Source organism: Fusarium proliferatum, assembly GCF_900067095.1.
Source record: "Fusarium proliferatum ET1 genome assembly, contig: FPRO_scaffold003, whole genome shotgun sequence".
NCBI classification, from domain to species: Eukaryota; Fungi; Ascomycota; class Sordariomycetes; order Hypocreales; family Nectriaceae; genus Fusarium; species Fusarium proliferatum.
In genome coordinates, this window is record NW_022194792.1 from 69546 (window position 1) to 88719 (window position 19174).

At 48.5% G+C, this 19174-nt stretch overlaps 8 protein-coding genes across 8 annotated transcripts; 4 read left to right on the forward strand and 4 right to left on the reverse strand.

Annotated features, from left to right (window-relative positions):
- Positions 1-9: 9 nt before the first annotated feature.
- Positions 10-1861, reverse strand: FPRO_07204 (related to OrfH-unknown, trichothecene gene cluster; the record flags this gene model as incomplete). Its single annotated transcript, XM_031227797.1, has 5 exons — positions 10-336; positions 388-708; positions 762-1160; positions 1223-1490; positions 1542-1861. The coding sequence occupies 5 exons, from the start codon at positions 1859-1861 to the stop codon at positions 10-12; spliced, it is 1635 nt and encodes a 544-aa protein (XP_031078198.1).
- Positions 1862-2564: 703 nt separating this feature from the next.
- On the forward strand, positions 2565-4325 carry FPRO_07203 (putative choline transporter Hnm1; the record flags this gene model as incomplete). Its single annotated transcript, XM_031227798.1, has 5 exons — positions 2565-2670; positions 2733-3041; positions 3087-3487; positions 3540-3838; positions 3890-4325. 5 exons carry the CDS (start codon positions 2565-2567, stop codon positions 4323-4325), a joined length of 1551 nt encoding a protein of 516 aa, XP_031078199.1.
- Positions 4326-4451: 126 nt separating this feature from the next.
- On the reverse strand, positions 4452-5981 carry FPRO_07202 (uncharacterized protein; the record flags this gene model as incomplete). Its single annotated transcript, XM_031227799.1, has 1 exon — positions 4452-5981. One exon carries the CDS (start codon positions 5979-5981, stop codon positions 4452-4454), a length of 1530 nt encoding a protein of 509 aa, XP_031078200.1.
- A 1617-nt stretch (positions 5982-7598) lies between these two features.
- On the forward strand, positions 7599-9440 carry FPRO_07201 (uncharacterized protein; the record flags this gene model as incomplete). Its single annotated transcript, XM_031227800.1, has 8 exons — positions 7599-7731; positions 7797-7867; positions 7921-8089; positions 8164-8513; positions 8569-8626; positions 8672-8754; positions 8830-9085; positions 9142-9440. The coding sequence occupies 8 exons, from the start codon at positions 7599-7601 to the stop codon at positions 9438-9440; spliced, it is 1419 nt and encodes a 472-aa protein (XP_031078201.1).
- A 575-nt stretch (positions 9441-10015) lies between these two features.
- Positions 10016-11166, forward strand: FPRO_07200 (uncharacterized protein; the record flags this gene model as incomplete). Its single annotated transcript, XM_031227801.1, has 2 exons — positions 10016-10262; positions 10310-11166. 2 exons carry the CDS (start codon positions 10016-10018, stop codon positions 11164-11166), a joined length of 1104 nt encoding a protein of 367 aa, XP_031078202.1.
- Positions 11167-11357: 191 nt separating this feature from the next.
- Positions 11358-12233, reverse strand: FPRO_07199 (putative endoglucanase I precursor; the record flags this gene model as incomplete). Its single annotated transcript, XM_031227802.1, has 4 exons — positions 11358-11409; positions 11460-11487; positions 11540-11760; positions 11818-12233. 4 exons carry the CDS (start codon positions 12231-12233, stop codon positions 11358-11360), a joined length of 717 nt encoding a protein of 238 aa, XP_031078203.1.
- Positions 12234-14215: 1982 nt separating this feature from the next.
- FPRO_07198 (uncharacterized protein) lies at positions 14216-15095 on the forward strand (the record flags this gene model as incomplete). The annotated part of the gene is made up of 2 exons (XM_031227803.1): positions 14216-14675; positions 14725-15095. The coding sequence occupies 2 exons, from the start codon at positions 14216-14218 to the stop codon at positions 15093-15095; spliced, it is 831 nt and encodes a 276-aa protein (XP_031078204.1).
- A 367-nt stretch (positions 15096-15462) lies between these two features.
- Positions 15463-17870, reverse strand: FPRO_07197 (uncharacterized protein; the record flags this gene model as incomplete). The annotated part of the gene is made up of 2 exons (XM_031227804.1): positions 15463-17166; positions 17220-17870. 2 exons carry the CDS (start codon positions 17868-17870, stop codon positions 15463-15465), a joined length of 2355 nt encoding a protein of 784 aa, XP_031078205.1.
- Positions 17871-19174: the final 1304 nt, after the last annotated feature.

The window sequence follows — 19174 nt, forward strand, 5'->3', positions numbered from 1 at the left end:
AAACTGAACCTAAATGAGCTTGAAATCAAGCTCGACAGAAGGCACTCCCTGGAAGTCGGAAGGCATCGTGTATGTGAAGTTCCAAAACTCGAAATCCCGAATGAGACTGTCCGCTCCACCGTAGCCACCAGCAAAAGATAGGGCATAAGTCGAGTTGATGTTGCCGGAGACCTTCACCTCTAGACCTTGGACGTCAGCCCAGCTAGCGACAGTACGCTTCTTCTCAAAGGTACCGACGACAAAGGTGAAGACAGAACTGGCATTGCCGTAAGGGTAGGACAAGCTGAGCTTGCCGGGTTTCACGCTCGATTGGAGAGCCATCTCGGTTGGGTATAGCTGGAGAATTCGTTAGCTTTGTGCTTCTGGGAGAAAACTCGGGGTTCATACAGAAATGAAAGAGATCTCGTTTCCAGTATTCCACTGCACCACTGCGGGGTTGAAAGACCCCTGGGATTGCGATGGACCCCCAATAACAATCTCGTCGTAGGACTCGGCGCCGATAGTAAGATCTTCGGATAACCATGTAGTAATGTTACGCGACGCGGTATCGAAGGGAGGGTAGTAAGCGCTTCCCGTAAAGGTATGTTCCCCCTGGAACTTTGAGAGCTTGCGGAGTGTCTTCTTCGGGATGAGCTTCTGGTGCGTCTTATCTAGAGCTGCGAAAAGAGGCGCCCAGGCGTAGTCAGCCATATGCGACATGACTTGAGGCTGCGGCAACTGTATCAGTATCATATCAAAAGTAAATAGAAGGTATTGCATACGTGAGAAGTCAGGGAAGAGCTCTCTTTTCCAGTCAAAGTCCAGAACCACAAAGCCATCAAGCTAAGGTAGCGGTTCATATCGTAACCGTAAGCTCGATCCCAGGGACCAGCTATGTTTTTCATACCAGGGTGCCACAGCTGGGAAACAGCATCCCACGTTCTTTCAACCATTCGTGGCCCATTCTTAGTCATGACAGAATCCTTGGGCAAATACTTGCTCCATAGAATAAGGCCAAAGAGAGATACACCGGTATAGGTACCCGAATTGAACTCAGAGAGGGTGTTGTGCTTGTTGAAGAGGTCAATGATATCTTGAGCGTACTTTTCGCCACCAACAGTCATGTTTCTATCATTCAGGCGACGGCCGGTCCAACCAGAAACAAAGGCACGCATAATGGACTACAGTCAACAGTGGTTAGAGCACATACAGAAAGTGGAACGCCAGAGTTGGAAGTACTTACAGGGTTACTATAAGAAGGGTAAAGGTTATCCTTGGTCTTATCGAGGTGGCCGAAACGGTACTCATCGCCCTTGGTCGCGTTATGTAGAGAGTGCAGAATCAGATTCTGTGTGCTCTTGCTGAGCAAGTGGGGAAACTCTTCCATGCACATTACCAACGTCGTTCCAACAAAACCGCGCCAGTTGGGGTCCCAGCTACCGTAGATCTTGGGAGGATAAGCTGGGCTACCAACGTAAGGTTCTTCCGGCTCTTGCTGATAGTCGCCGTACCTAGAGCACTGTCAGAGCTGAACCAGTTACGCCATTAGCTGCTGAACGTACCATTCGTCAGCAGGGACCTTGTACTGAGCATCAATGGTGTTTTTGATGATCTTCTCAGCCTCAGCAGCATCAGACCCCTCGTTTCTCGCCAACAGACCAAATGCGTACCAGACTGAACTACGCGTTTCATGCCGGAGGGCTACAGATGCGCTGAAGTCGTACAGGTAACCTGCCTTCTTGTCGTAGAATGTGTCCATCCATTCCATTGACTCAGTGAAGAGCTGTTGGGCATTTGGTGACATGGACTTGACGTAGCTACCTGCAGCATCTCCATGGCTGACTGCAAGAGCTGCAAGGCTGATGAAGGAGTAGAAACGCATGACTGCAACTCTGTGCCAACCTGTAGGAGTGGATAGAGACAGAAGAGGTGCGAGGACACAGTGCCATGTTATAAGACATGTTAATATACAAGGAAACTAGTTGCGCGAGTTGTTGGCCCTAATCTACCATGAATGCCGAGTTCGGCATCATGTCATGCGAGAGTCTGCCGATCAACATCTTCGAGTTCAGACCTTCCAATTTCCACGTATCGCAAATGATAACCCTAGCTCGGTTCCCCGATGCTAGTACATGAACCATGTGGAGGTGCTGGTTACCCCGCGTGGACTAAGGCCTTATCTGGCTCACAAAGCCGATCTCTTAGTCCAAGATATCCTATCTAATCAGGTCTCGCACTCGGTCTTCACCGGTGCTTTAGCCGAACCGGTCCGCAGTTGGCCGTTGATTGTGCATCTGTATTATCGCACTTGTATCCGACTTGTCTCCGCGATTGGAGAGACTCGAAATATGGGGTTACATAGACCCGTTCTAAACCGGGGACGTGCATATCGCAATGCTTACACAACATGTGAGCGTGCGTTGTGCCGACTACCCGATAAGCTATCGTTCGAGAATTAAGATAACATGCTAGGGTATGAATATGCTTATATCTCGCGTGACCCCGGAAGTCATAACGTTGGTATTGCAGCTGCGATATTACAAAGAACAGATTGAGCCAGCAGATCACAACTCAGCTCAACGGCAATGGCTGCATCAGACAATCAAGGTATATCCAGCATGAAGCGGAGTCTGGATATTTCGGAGACGAAAGCCGAAATAAACGCTGATGAACTTCGTCTGGCGCAAATGGGTTCGTCAAACAAATTGCAACCACTATTTCGAGTGGCTGGTCATACTAACTCTTGCAATCAGGTCATACCCAAGAACTCAATCGACATTTCAGTACCCTGAGTCTGATCGGCCTGGCCTCCACGACGACCATCTCATGGACGGGGTTGGGTCTTGGTCTCATCACCGAGATTGGAGCTGGAGGTCCTGGTGCAGTTATCTATGGCTTTATCCTCGTGACAATTCTGCAATGTTTTCTTGGAGCGTCACTTGCCGAGTTTGTGTCGTCTTACCCTACCGAGGGCGGCATGTATCATTGGATTGCGGCTGTGGCTCCAAGGAGAGCAACTGGCATTCTGAGCTTCCTGACTGGTTGGTTCAGTGTTCTTGGCTGTAAGTGATGGCAGAAAAAGAGAGTTTCATCCACTGACAGGTCAGGGATCTTCACCACTGCATCAACAAACATCATCTACGCACAAATCCTCATGGCATTGATCGCTCTGTATATATCGGACCTCGAGATCAAGGCCTGGCAGACTTTTATCGTCTACCAAGGGTTGAACTTGCTCACCGCTGGCGTTGTCATGTTCGGCAACAAGATCATCCCCGCCTTGAACAAGTTTTCGCTTTTCTATTTACAGATCGGTTGGCTCGTTGTGCTGATTACTGTGGTTGCATGCGCCCCGACGCACCGCGATCCCGAATTTGTGTTCAGGACTTGGATCAACACGACTGGGTGGAACAATAATGCCATCTGCTTCATCACTGGCCTGGTGAATCCTCTGTACTCTCTTGGCGGTCTTGATGGTGTGACGCATATCACAGAAGAGATGCCCAACGTATGTTTTGCTAATCCTTGAAGATTTATGAGCGTGAACTGACTGAAAGCAGCCTTCGAAGAATGCTCCCCTAGCCATCGCTATTACCTTGGTCATCGCGTTCTGCACTGGCCTCACGTACCTCATCAGTCTCATGTTTTCGATTCAGGACTTCGACCAGCTGACATCCGGCAACACCGGCATGCCGCTTGCAGAGCTGTTCCGCCAGGTGACCCAGAAGACTGGCGGTGCGTTCGGTCTTTTGTTCATCCTATTCATTGCCCTCGGTCCCTGCGTGATCAGCTCCCAGCTCAGCACTGGCCGGATCTTCTGGGCCTTCTCTCGCGACGGAGCTATTCCGCTCTCCAAGATGTAAGTCTCCGGTCATCCGACTGGAGAGGTCCATTACTAATCATACTTCAGCTGGTCCAAGGTCCACCCAAGCCTCAAGATCCCTTTCAATTCGCAGCTTGCAGTCACGGCAGTTATCGCTGCTCTGGGCTGTTTGTATCTTGGCTCATCGACCGCATTCAACTCTCTACTTGGAACGGCCGTCACCATCAACAACATATCCTATATGTTCCCAATTCTTACCAATCTGTTAACTGGTAGGAAGAACATGCACAAGGGTGTATTCCATATGGGTCCAACCATAGGGCCCATTGTCAACACCGTGACAGTTTGCTGGCTGACATTTGCCATCATCTTCTTCTCCTTCCCTTACGTTATGCCTGTCGAGGTTGCGAACATGAACTATACCTGTGTTGTCGTCGGCGGTCTAGCAATACTGATTGGCGCATGGTGGATAAAGGCTGGTAAGGAGTATACTGAAAGAATGATGAAGGCAAAGGAAGAATAAACTTGACTAAGCACGAGAGCTTTCACAGTGTATGGAAGACATCATTCATCACATATAAAAATGGCTACTGATTTGGTCTCGTGTGTTATGATCCGGAATAGCTACCCTACTTGCATAATATATGCCTTATCTAACCAATGGTAGTATCTGCCCATGGCGCTCTTTACTGTCTACCCAGTTGCCGTGAATCTGGTTCTTAGTCCGGAATGGCAGTTGGATAACAGCGACGGGCTTCTCAAAGTGTCTAGTATCCAACACGATCAGGTCGCTACGGTTGACGTCCGTTCTCTGCACCATGGCCAACACCCACCCATCTCCTTCTGTAGCACTCTCAGAACGAGGTATAAAGATTGGTTCTTCGGCGGCGGCATGAGGCCCTGGATCAAAGAAGGTACGTCGGTCAATGCCTTTCTCAAGCATGACATAACCATTGAGGCATAGCGGTACAACTGGCGGTGCAGTATTTGGCCGATGGGGTAGCAAGACTGGCACGAACATGCGGTCGTACGTACGCGTGAGAAACCTTTCATCAATGCGCGCAAACTCGCTCGGGAGATCAAGTATAACTTGAGGATCTTTCACCTTTGTCCCCGTTGGCTGGTTGATGTCGATCTCCCAGCGAACATAATCGGCTTTCAGATCTTTCATGTCGGGCTCTCCTGGGGGCTCAAACCAGGGAAGGGTGTTGTAGAAAACACGAGAGCTTTCAAAGTAGAGTTTCCCATCCTCATCTTCCCAAGACCCAGCGGTATGTATGGCAACAGAGTTTTCCCAGTGATAGACCCGTGACTCGCCCTTGCTCCAACCCGATGGCAGAGCGCCAGGCCTTCTTGGCACTACAATGAATGTCGCAGGACGATCATAGCTGAAGAGCCAGTGTTGACCGCCAGACTCAATTCTATCCAGGTGGGCCTCAAATGGCCACAGAACAAGAATAATGTAATTAGCGGTTATGGCACAGTCATGGATAAACGCACACCAAGGCGCTTCGATCCACTGCTCGTCTTTGATGTTTCCAATTTGATCGAGCGAGTAGATTACAATATCCTTTGTAGCTAAGCCCTTTGCTTCATAGCCGAAGCAGACCAGCTCATTGGTGAATGGATCGACTTTTGGATGAGCAGAAAATGTTTTCCCCGGAAAGACAAAGGGGTCGAATCCGAGAGTATGGAGTGTATCGGGGTGAATCTCATATGGTTGGGCCACTTCCTTAAGAGCAAGAAGTCGCCCAGCCCAGTAAATCACATTTGTGTTTGCTGTAGATTCAATGGCTGCGCGTACGCAGGGATGGTGTGTAAAGGGATTTCGGTAGAGACCAAAGAGTCTTTTCTTGGCCTGCCGTTCTAATTTGAGGCGCTCTGTTTCGACATATTTATTCTTCATGTCGACACGGCCATCTTGAATACGCAGCGCACAGATATTGCCATCACCCTCAATAGCGGGATTATTGGGCATCAAGGGGTATAGAGGATCGATCATCATACGGTAGAAGGTGCCATTGATCTCCTTCGGTATTTCTCCAAAGACCACCATATCAGCGACCTCGCTCTCGAATCGGCCTGGCATACCATGCTGGGAAAATTCCATGGCCTGCCTCCATGCCGAGGGGAGGCCGAAAAAGGTTTCTCCGTCGTTCCCGTGAGTAACTTGCGGCATATTTAATGTATTCAAGGTGTTGAAAAGATGTATTGAAGAGATTAAAGGGGTCTGTCAGAAATGTATAAATTGGATGTCAACGACGACAATTTATATATAGCCAAAGCACGTAAAGACTATAGCTTGTCCTTTATCAAGCTGGACAAGTACCGTACTGAATTGCCGATTCAGTCTCTCCTTGAGTTACATGCATAAGACTGACGCATCCTTTTCGTTTTCCCCAGAATGCTACTCAAAATTCGTTATTGGCTCGGCTTTGCCTACGTGGAACTAGCACTATGGAGCATCTTGCTGGAAGAATATCCGGTATCCCGGAAAACCGCAAACCCAGATTCGAATCCTCTTCCGGAATCTCAGCAAGTGCCGCTTATGAGTCCAAGGCCACCTCTCCTAAGCCGGTGTTTCAAGGAACCAAGGCTATGCTTCCGCATACTTCTACCAGAACTTAGGAATTAATCACATGCCCGGTTCGAGCCTTAGTGCTGGTAAGTACAAGGTATCAGGATAAGGGCCCCAAAAGATGATTTAAAACCTGGCACAGAAATCAAACAGGAAGGGGGCCCAGTACTCATGTTACCTTGCAACGATATTAGTATCAGAAATACAAGAGAAGATCTAAATTATCAATTTTTTGTGAAGTTTATACTCTGGAACGCGTCCTGGTTAACGTAGTGCCATCAACTATACATTTTGTCGCGTGAATGGACTGTAATGCAACAATAACTATTTACTAGCTGCCGCTATTCAAGATCTTTCCCCGCATTCCCTCCCCGCATTCTCTTCTTATGATTTCCGATTTCCGGTAGATCGTGGAGGTCCCAACTCTGCAGGTATCCTTGTTACTCATTATTGATGTCTCAAAAAGGAAAAACTGCCTCGGGAGCTATTCCGCGTCAGGTATCGCTCCTCTGCGACCCTCGGCATCAAGCCTCTACTGTCCCGAATACCCTTGGCTAAAGCTTAATCGTCTCAATATTGCGGAGAAGGTTCAACCATTCCACATGAATTACTCAAACCTTGTTTCCCCAGACTTCTAAGCTAACACCGGCGATTGGGAGCCTATGGTGCTAGTGGCTAGGCTCTCCCCTTATGGCTGAGAGGCACTGATATCTCTTTACTTATATAGGAGCCGCGTCATTAATATAAATATGTGCAGAAAAGAATAATAACTCCATTCCATCTCATCTCTTACCTCCAGTTTTGCTGCTATTTAGGCAAGAAGTGAACTCTATATACAACAAAATGCATCGACAACATGAGAGCACAAGGCATGTCTAACACCCATCACTAGATTACGTGCTTGAAGCATAATCCGACTCTAACACAACCTAGTGGCATTGAAGAACCAAAGGTGCCTGGCACCATTGATATGAAGGTTACAGGTATGAACCAATCTTCAGAGCACATCATATAGAGTTTGAAGTCAACAGATGTTTAGACGACAGTAAAACTGCATACGGTCTTTCTCTAACACCAACTCCCTCCGCCGACCCAAATGATCCACTCAACGTATGTACCATCTCTTGTCAAACTGCAACGACGATAAAGACGAAAATAATGACCACTTTCTATTAGTGGACCCAAAGAAAGAAATACTTGATCCTGTTCCTCGTCTCCATGTACTCCTTTCTAGCCAACGGCGCCTTGATCGGCCCAAGTGTCTATGTCAACGTCCTCGCCCAGCAGTTTGGTAAAACACCCAGTCAAACATCGCAGCTGGTGAATAATCCAAATCTTCTCTTCGGATTGGGTAAGAACAGTCTACTGAAATCAGGAACACTGCTAATGTCAGGACTCTGGTTTTTGTCTGAGCAGGCTCCCTTATTTTCGTTCCTATGTACCAGAAAGTCGGCCGCAGACCCACAATGCTAATCTCGATCATTGTCGTGAGTTCCAAGCCTCGTAAGACAGAAAGCATTATGACTGATATATGTGAAAGTTCTGCGGTGGCCTGCTAGGCTGTGCTCTGTCCAAATCATACAATGTCCTGATGGGCTTCCGAATGGTTCATGGCTTCGGCTCATCAGTTTGCGAAGCATTACCAGCACAAGCTGTGGCCGACGTCTTCTTTTTCCACGAACGAGGAAAAGCCTTGGGCTGGTATACCTGTAAGTATTACTACTCCTTTTAGCCATTCAGCTTTATCTCCGAAACCGTCACCACTGACATGTAGAGTCAAAAGTTGCACTTGCAACTGGCTCTCTAAGTGCTACTGCTGCTAGTTACATGTTGTCCAGTGGGTTGTCGTATAATCTATTCTTCTGGATAGAATTCGCTCTCGGATGTGTACTCTTCCTCGCCACTCTTGCCTTTTTTGAGGAGACAATGTACCTGGAGGAACGTCAACCTCCTTCACCCTCCGGCCAACAACCGACTGACGCTGATTCCACCAAAGACGAGCCCCAAGCAACTTCGGAGTGCATGGAATCTAGGCTTGAGGAGTCTGTAACAGTTCCACCGAGGAAGTCCTACTTGGAGCAGTGCAGGATCTTCGGAAAGACGGACCCCGATACCCAGGTATTCATGATGATGGTAAGACCCATGAACAGGGAATGTAAGAGACTAAGCACTAACAGAAGACTTCTAGATCCGATCTTTCACTTACCTCATTGTACCCCAAGTGTTCTGGGTCTGCTCTACCTATGGTTAGTACTTGCTCAGAAATAAAAACATCGACTAACTTAGTATAGGGATGGTCATTGGGCTTGCTGGTCTCGCCTTCACTTCAACTTTCCCAAGCATTGTGGCCGCTCCTCCATACTCCTGGCCAATTGTAAGATACCCTCTAGTGAACTTGTTGTTCCGACCGCGCTTTGGATGAATGGCCTGATACTAAATATGAAACCAGGAGAATACCGGCCTCGTGGCAATATCAGCATTCACTGGCTATTTATTAGCAGCAGGACCCTTTAGTAGCGTCCCGGATCGAGTCTCCGCTTGGCTTACGCGTAAGAATAATAATATTCATGAAGCTGAGTACCGCCTCTGGTGTCTAGCGATTGTCTTCTTCATATCCCCAGCAGCACTTATCCTGTATGGATATAGTGCAGGAAACCACATGCATTGGTTCGGACTTGTCTTTGCTGTGGGGATGTTCCAGTTCGGTATGTGTGACGAGATGGCATTAATAAGGGTGCAAGCACTAATATGACTTCTACAGGAGCTTTCTTCTATCTCACTTACACGCTCGCATATGCTATGGACTCTTATGAGTCCAAGATGCCTGAGATGCTGATTGCGATGAACATTGGCAAAATGTCTATCTCTTTCGCCTTTGGTTACAAAGTAATTGACTGGGTCCAGGCCGAGGGTTATATTAAGGTCTTTGCAGGCATCTTTTGTGGAGCATTGACTATTAACAATCTCTTTGTTTTTGTCTTCCTGATTTTCGGAAAATGGTTCCGACAATGGCTCAGCACCACTGGTCTCTCGAAGATGCACAGAGAGAGTCTGGGTTGAGATGGCAGGGCTCCGAGGATGTCTATGAGTAATCTTAGTTAGTTTTCACCTTTGACTTTGTTTAGCTACCTATGGTGTTTAATCCCTCGTCTCAATGATGTAGTCAGTTTAGTTGCAATACACCACTTGGGTTCCAATGTCGTGCTCTCATTCATCACCTGTGTTCTCAGCCTAAAGCTTGTCCTCATAGGCTGCAGTCGGCCCCATAGATGATAATGCTGAAGGAGCAAGGGATTACATTGAAAGCATGGTTCTTATCAAGTTTTGACTACATGTTGCAACAAACTGGGAACATACTAAGATAATTATACTTTGAACATGTCTATTATATGATGAGCGTTGAGTTTCTTCATCTGGAATTTTAATAGGCACGTAGGATGACTCGTGCTACAATGTAACCATGTTGACAGGGTTCGACCTCGTATCACGACTCTTGGCGGGGAGTTCATTTCTGTTCTGGGAAAAGCTCCGTATAAGGGGCTCGAGCGCTGCCATTTCCCCTTTGACATATTAAAGCATGATCAGCTAAGCTCAAAATCTACACAATCTTCCCTCTCTTCATTCTCGATTCCAAGATGCGCTTCTGTCCGACACTGGCTTTCGTGGCCTATCTTGCATCTGGCGTTCAAGCGCACTTGCCTCGCTATAGGCATACGCGAAACCCTAAGGCCTTGACCGTCTCTCTGGAGCCTGTATCTGGACAATCGGCTCAGGTCAATGTATCTATCAGGAACGACGGACATACTGATCTGAATCTCCTCAAAATTGGTACAATTCTTGATGAGCGACCTGTCAAGAAACTGTCTCTGGTGGCTGAGAGCGGTACGTTATCCTCCGAACCCAGAAGCCAATCTACTAACATGAGACAGGAAATGAGGCATCTTTCATGGGCATTGAGCTGAGCCTCTACTATGATGGACTCGTGGCCAAGCACTTTGAGACGCTCAAAGCCGGGTCTTCTATCTTTCGAACTGTTGACTTATCTACCATGTACGACCTGAAGGCTGGTATATACTCTGTATATGCTGAGGGTAGTATCCCTCTTACTTCAAAGGAATCTAGCAAGCCAATTTCTGTTTCCTTCAAGTCCCCGGCTCTACCGATAAAGATCACCAAAGCTTCATCAGCTGAGGCAAAGCAAAAAGCATCCAAGCGTACCATCCTGCAAGGAGACTCCTGCACTGCTGATAAACTCGAGCTCACTGCCAATGGTGTGAAGAACTGCGAAACTCTTGCCCGGGCTGCAGCGAAAGATGCATCTGACGTTCACTCCGCGAGGTTCGTCGAGTACTTCAAGTCGAACGAGACCACGGCTCGTGAGCACGTGACCGGCCGGCTCCTCGCCGTTGCTGAAGAGTGTTCCACTTCAGATAGTGGTAACACACGGGTCTTTTGCAGAGATGAAATTGGGTACTGTGAGAGCGATGGTCCCTTGATCGCTTACACCACCTGGGTCAACGGCTATGTCACCATGTGTCCGCTGTTCTACGATACGCTGCCTCCTCTACCGCAAAAGTGCCATAAGCAGGACCACGCCACCACGACAATCCACGAGATGACGCATGCTAGAGCCGTGTATGAGCAGGAGGTTTCAACTCAGGATTATGCTTATGGCTATGAGAACTCTACTGCTTTGGATCCTCTGTCTTGTCTTTACAACGCTGATTCATATTCTCTTTACGCCAACGGTAAGTTCACTAGAATCCAAGGCCCTATCAATGATTGAGATGTGCTGACAATCCTCAAGCGGTTTACTTGGATTGTTAATAGTGTCAGGTGTGCAAATACGAGCACAGTGAACAGTTCAAAGAAGTTACGATAGCCTGCTATTGAGTGTGATATGTAAGAATAAAATATATAACATAGAAGTGTAGACGCCCTTATTTATTTCACCCGAGAGTTGATTGATCCTGCAATTTAGTTGACGTGGGCATTGAAGTTGGTGACGGTGAGCTTAGCATTGCTTCCACTATTGACTAGTTAGTATGTGTCTGTCGAGACGAAGCAAGGTTAACTTACGTGAAAGGCTCAGTACCGAATTGGAACGCTGTAGTTGCAATGTTAGTCAATGAATTCACGTAGAGTACAGAGGTACATACTGAGGAGATACTGCTTGCTGGCGGGATAGTTCTGGCTGTTGGCAAGGTAGTTGAAGAATTGCTTGACATCAGAGTTGAAGTTGTTGACAGGGCTGGCGGCGACGAAGCTGAAGACCTTCATGCTACCGTTCATGCCCACCCAGAGGTCCCAGCTGCGACCCTCAATGGTGACGGTGGTCTGCTTAGATCCAATAGGCTGGACGTTGCCATATCGGCCGAGCCTATCCCGAAGCGTATTAGTCCCTCTGCAATATCCGATGTTAGTCAGGGGGACTCACCAGATCATAAGCTCATAGTCACCACTGTAGGTAACATGGTTAGGGTCAGCAGCCGTGAAGAGATCGTAGGCAACGTTGGCGCGAACGTTGGTGCCGCTGTAGGACCAAGCAGCAGCAGACTGCATGTTGCTGATGGAGCTGACTATGCGCTTGGTGCCAATCTGGAGAGCAGAGTTGGGATACGCCTTGACATTGTCCTGGCCGCCGGACCAGGTCCAGTCAACGTGCCATCCGGCGCCGTTGCTGTTGGACCAGTCGATGTAAGTGCACTGAGAACCAGAGCCAGAACTCTGACCCCAGCGGTTGTTGTTGAACTCGTAGCCGCCGTTGGCGTAGTAAGAGTACTGGTCGCAGAGAGACTGGGCGAGGGCAAAGGGGGCGAAAAGCCCGGCGAGGAAGACAAGAGAGCCCTTCATTGTGAGCTTGTTGTAAGATAGAGTGGTTGTTCCGAGAAGATAGGCAATGAGTTACTATTGATTTGAATATCTGATGAAGGACTATATTCTCAACATCTTATGCCTTCCTTTATACTCATCTCTCAATGGAGAATTTATTCACATGCTATACCGAATTGAACCACGGAAGTTTCTCCGTGAACATATCGAGGCCTCAATCTGGGGCTCATTCATCTCAACTCACAATGATGGCCAGTTACGATGAAGCTGTCGTACATTCAGAGAACATAGTCGGTCCTTTTCTCAAGTGCAAGGCTCACTTTCTTGCAGACTAACGGAGCTTTTTAAACATGAGCCGACGGATTTCCCACCATCTTGGCCATAGCTCAGCTATCTACGCTGGAACCGCAAGACACCGAAGTGAGATGAATCCCTGCTACTGTCACTCTGAAACAAACGCAGGTTAGTACACCATTTGTCATCACCCTGGGGCTTGGGTCGCGTTCTCCACTGAGCTCGGCAATCCTTGGTGGAATCGAGGGTTGCATCCGGAGCTCTGGATAAACTAACCTGCTCGTTCAAGCTCGTTCATGGTAATTTTCCCGCGGGACTGATGCCATGGAAAACAAGCCCCCCTGGTTTATAGATGGGACACCTGCCAGACTTGGTGTTGAACTCCCTAGTCGGCCTATCACGGGGTCTACCAAACGGAGGCTAGACTCCGTTCTGGAATGGGATAAGTTCAGAGTGTGGGGAAGCGAGAACAGCTTCAGGAACAGGTTTGGGAAACGGTCCAACGGGCCGGGAAAAACGTCAATCATTCTTGATTTGGACGTCAACCCAGCTTCGCAATCGGCCCATTTATGCCAGGTCAAAGTCTATTCCACTGTTCCTTGTATGATGGCTGATAAGATAGTTGGGACGACGATAAGGCTTATCATCGAAGCCACGGGATGTGGGGGATTGCGTGCTCTACCCGGGAGCAAGAATGAATTTATATATTTAAGAGGACTGCTTCTCTCACAGACACTGCCAAAATCACCCTATACTCGTTTTATCAGCTGTTACCAATTCTTTGCCAAGAAACGGTTAAATTGACAAAATGTTAACGTAGCAGTCCTTTTACCTCCGCACTTACTTGCATCCAGTATGTAGATCGTTGTTGTCAGTGCATTCAAAGACTCAATTCCTACAGGCGCGCATAGACTCACAACACGAGCTCCGGAAAAACACCAGTACCATATTTGGTAAATTTGATCGTGTTATACATTTCAAATATGCTATAGCCATCACACTGTTCTTTAACAATTCTCCCGTTGCAGCCTCGCCCCATCAGGAAAAACTTGTCCGAAGTGAGGCAGCTTATCGATAAGCCCAACAAGGCATTCAGCTCGGGGCAAGTGCCCAAACGGTACGCAGCTTGCGATGGGATGTCAAGTTTTCTGGAAAGATTTAAGGTAATACTCCTAATTTTACGCTTGTTTGGCAATGATTGCAGGCGAAATTTAAGTGCCAGCGTCCAAGAAACAGACCTCCTCAGCAATTGATGGAAAATGATCTACCGGCTAATAATGAAACTATTGCTGTTTCGAAACATCCCCATGCAAGTCTCAGTGCGACAGGGGATGTAGCCCACGGACCCACAGACTCCGGATCCCTCATTCGATCATTGATGGACATTGTCGGCTGTTTGGAGAAATGGATTGACTACCGGGTGAACTTGTTTGGACTGCGCATGACAATGATCTGTGCATGATGACCGGTTTGGGAAACCCCTTGTGAGGAGTATTCAGGGCTGGCACGGGTGAAGCTTCGGCAGCTGGAAATCAGGGCAACATCTAGCGATACGAGAACTATATAATAATCTTCAATTCTTCACCTTTAAGAGATTTAATTCTTCTTCATCACACAAGGATCTGCTAGACAGAACCAACCACCTTCTTCTTCTTCTTCTTCTTCTCCACCCGGAATCACCAAGAAGAGGCTCGGTCCTTTTGTTCACAATGAAGTCTCTTCTCACCCTCACCCTCGCCCTCTTCGCCTCAGCTGGGCTCGGCGACGCTGCCTCAGCTGGCTGTGGCAAGCAGCCTCCCTCCAGCGGCGTCAAGACCATGCAGGTCAACGGCAAGAATCGCGAGTACACCCTCCAGCTGCCCAACAACTACCAGAACAACAAGCCCCACCGTCTCGTCTTCGGCTACCACTGGCTCAGCGGAAACATGGGCAACGTTGTCCAGGGCGGTTACTATGGTCTTCGCAACTTGGCTGGCGACTCTACCATCTTCATCGCTCCCAACGGTCTCAACGCTGGCTGGGCTAACCAGGGTGGTGAGGACATCACCTTCACTGATCAGATGCTTGCTTTTGCCAAGCAGAATCTCTGCATTGATGAGAAGCAAGTTTTCGCTACCGGATTCAGCTATGGTGGTGCCATGAGCCACAGTGTCGCCTGCTCACGACCCAGTACGTCATCATCCTCATAAATCCCAAGTCATATACTAACTCATCATAGACGACTTCGCTGCTGTCGCCGTCATCTCTGGTGCTCTCCTCTCCGGCTGCAACGGTGGCAACACTCCCGTCTCTTACCTCCACATCCACGGATCCGCCGACAACGTTCTCAGCATTCAGCAGGGCCGCCAGCTCCGCGACAAGTGGATCGGCACCAACGGCTGCCAGCAGAAGCAGGTTAACGACCCCTCCCCCGGTGCCCAGAACTACGTCAAAACCTCTTACACCTGCAGCCGCAAGCCCGTTACCTGGATCGGACACGGTGGTGGCCACGTTGGCGACCCTACTGCCAACGGTCAGAAGTTCGCCCCTGGTGAGACCTGGAGCTTCTTCAACGCTGCTGCTGGTACTAGCGCTAAGCTCCGCTGCTAAATAACCTAAGGGTTTGCAGACTTTGAGGACAGCCAATGCTTTGACTACCTCCAAGTCTTGCATTTGAGAAGTGGGGAGGGAGATCTTACATTCCTTGTACATTGCAACCTGGTGGAAGTATTATTATATACAAATGGTCCAGTCCTACCGAGGGATCCAGCACATCCTTCACTGTACATAGTTAAATCCTCGGTGGACTCGGATGACAATACATCACAGTATATATTCGCATGACAGAAAGACCTATGATGACAAGATAGGAGGTGATGCATACGTAGTATGACGCGTCGTATTGACTGACAAAAGAAATTATGCAAATTGAGGCTTGCTGCCTGTCCCCCTCTGTTCATCCTCAACATCTACCATGCTACTTGGGACATTCGCTAAATGCGTAGCACTTCCTGTCATAAAATAGCGAAGCCTGCTTCCCTTTACCCGATGTGACACCAAGACCTTTGAGGTTCTTCCCATATAGTTGACACGTCTTATCCTCACCATATCCAAAACTCATACACTGTGTACTCTTCAAGCAGGTCTCGGCGCAAGTACTCACGTTCTTCACAGAAGAGGCCGTGCCGATGATGGATTTGGAGGGGACACGAGCCTTTGCCACGTTCCTCTTGCAGACTGAACGTGGAGGGGCCTTGGTGCTGGCGACAGCCGAGGGAGTACATGCTGGTGCTGCCTTCTTGGAAGTCGTGGATGCTTGAGCCGGGCTTGCCTTTTTGTTTGCAGCTTGGGTAGCCTTGGTGTTTTTGGTAGTCGCTGTTATGACACTTGAGGTCTTGGTCGGTTTCTTAGTCTTGGTGCTGATAGGTTTCTTGCTAGTAGTCGATGTCTTGGGCTTCTTGTTGGAGGTAGCCTTCTTATCACTGCTGCTGGACTTATTCTGAGTGGTGCCTTTCTGTTTAGTGGACTTGGTGTCGGCCTTCTTGCCAGTCTTCTTCTTGGATGTTGGATCAAAGATAGGCGCTGGCTGTGACCCAACACAATCAGCGAATAGACCGCTACCACCGCAGTCCATTCCGGTTCCAGACATGCCCCCCTCATCATCAGATCCATCATCACCAGTTCCATCATTGACGTAGCCAATGCAACCCTCAGCAATGGGATCACTCTCCAGGGGATCAATAAGAGGAAACTTGTTTGTGTCGCTACCAAGTGTGATAAAGGCCTCAAGAGTGTTCTCGAAATGGATGTTCCAGGCGATACCATAGCAATCGCCATCAACATCCGTGACAATCTCGCCGTCATCAGTGACTGTCGCACTGACTTCAAAGCTCCCTTCCAAAACAACTGATGGTGTATCGACTACTCCGCCTTTTGCTTCCCATAGTCCTGATAAGACATTGAGCTTGACACCAACGCTAGCAGGGAGGCCTAGAGATGCCTCCATCTTGAGCTCACCAGTAGCTTCAGTTCTGTGCGTAAACACCGGCGTGAGGCCATTGGAGTGGCTATTGCTGGAGTCTAGTAGATCAATCAAGATATCTATGTTTTCCCACTCAACCGAGGCTCCAATAAGTAGGGTGCCAGTTGCTTCTATAGTCATTCCAGCTTGAACATCGAGGCCGATGTAAGGCCCAACAGTGCATAGGAGTGGAATGCCAAAGTTCCAGGGAGAGAACTCAGCGACAGGATATGTCCATTCCTTCTCATACGTGACGAAAGCTTTGAGCCCAAGATTGAGCCCAGCTTTGAACTGAGCGTTGAACTGGATCTGAGCTGTCTCCATGCCGCTGAAGATACTGGCTTCAATGGTTCCAGTAAGTGAAGCCTTGCCGCCAAATCCACACTCGACGCAATAGAGGATCAGACCGTAGGACAAGTCACGCTCTGCCAGTGTAGCGTTGTCCCAGCGTTTATGATGGCCGTTTGGGTCAGCGACCTCGCCCTTGGAATATGAATCATCCTCTTCTCCGCCTTCTGAGCCCCATTCAATGAGCTTTGCAGCATTTTCCCATGGCGCGTCTTCATCTGTACCAAGGATGTCTTCGTTGTTGAGATATTGAGACCATTCATATGACCAAGTCTTGCTCAGGCGCTTTTCAAGCATGTGTGGCTCAAACATCTGTATCCAGTTAGTTTAAGCTCGGACGGTTGACAGCAGCAGTTGCAGCTTACAGCTCTCTTATCGATGGCCCGCCTGACATTTAGTGTGCCGATCTTGCCAAAGTCGAGCTTGAAGCGCTCATATACATCAGCATATTCAGTTGTGGAGCCCTTGGCAGTGAACGCCTTTGTGGTGTCATTAAATGTGATGGATTGAGAGAGAAACAGGTCATTGGCATGATCCTCGCCGCAACCATCCACAGAGGTGATGAAGATAATCTTTCCTGTGCCTTTCCACTGCGCCTTGGCATAATTATATGCAGCAGAGTTCGTTATCGCGCCACTCAATGCACCCTTGGTGCAAGATACGCTCGAGACAAAGACAGAATGATCGAGAGGGATGACGGGGTATCGAAAGGTAAAGTTGGCCTGCGAGAATATGGCGTTATCGCGCTTTCGCATTCGTTTCATCCCAGGCTCTGAGTCTGGTGTACCGGCCCAGGCCAAAGTGACCTGCTTATCAAGGGTGAAGACTGAGAAGTCCTTTGGGTCCACCTCTGGGGGAATGATGGGCTCGAGAGTTGTGCTGTTGTCGTTACTGCTTGTAGCGTTGGCATCATCTCGGCGGTTGAGAATTGGGAGATCATGGCTTGGAGCGGCAGAAGCACTAAGCATGAAGGATTGAAGCACAATAAAAGAAGCCAGGTGCTTGGTGAGCATCATGATGAGCACCTAATGGTTTGATGCACCGAGGAGCTAATGCACTGAGGTGAGATTGAAGAGAAGAGAAAATACTACAGGTGACATACAGGACTGCCGGAGACCAGGGCATGGGAGTCTAATAGCAACTCAAAAAGCCATGATCACTCTTTCGTATCGCGATGACCCCTGTGATCTTGCTAAGATGGTCAGACTCTCCGTGGTCAGCATTGTGACTATTCCTAAAGCCCGTCAACAGTTCCATAAGTATCCATGAGCCGCTTGAGTAGGGTATGAGGAACAAGCCACCTATGGACAACCGGACCAGCTTGTTTCCCTTACAATATACAAGCTAATATCCAGCAAAGTCTGGACTCCAATGTGCATTTTGAATGCAGTATTTCTTAGCTTAATCGTCCTACTTTAGCCTTCACAACCCTGATGCGTATCTACTTCACAAGTAGAATATGGCTGAAAGAAAAAGGTAACTTATCGAATTCCAAGCGCTCTCCCGTGTACAGGAAAGCCATGCCTGATCTGAGACTGGTTACTACGGACCGCTGGTATGCATGGCTGAGCTAGCATTGTCCCGGTCCGCCACGTGCGGGTCGTGCCCGAGGCAAGGAGCTTTCTCGCCGAGTCCAAGTTCGCCTATTGATAAAGAAATCAGTGGCTGAGATCGAAAACAACGAATTGGATGCATCGGTGAAGGGCATTTATGCGTATAGCAATAAATCCTCGATGCAATAAATGGTGGCGCTAAACGTGGCGCTACTATCTTTTGTCTAGTCTTTGCTTGGGACGGGGAGATAAGCTTAACCACTCCAGGCCTTGGACTCACACGGAATGGGATGCTGAACCAGGTAAGCAAAATGCTTATTTGGATAAGCGAATGCTTGATTTTGCCAGGCTTGAATGCTCAGCGAGTCTGGTATGCTTCGCAATAGTTGTAGACAGGATGAGAAAACGCAAGCGACGTTACGAAGTCCCATTAAGGGTTATCCAGCCTTCGTCCAATTACATCGTGAATGACTGTGCAATACCACGAGTTGGGCTCAAGTGCACCGCCCAGGGCAGATGGCGGCCACATGGAATCGCAGGCTTTAGCAGACGACAAATAAATAGTTCTTAACGGCCAAGATCTTCAGAGACCTCCTCTCCCGTATTCTCCTGTAAATGAAATCGAGTCTTTAAGCTGGCAAATCCCCCTGATAGGGTAAACAACTGTTCGTTATCACCCTGCCTGTCATTGATTGGCTCGCAGTTTCTTTCTGGATCTGGCCAAGACAAAAAGTGGCTGGCCACGTTTCGAGAATATGGGGAAAATG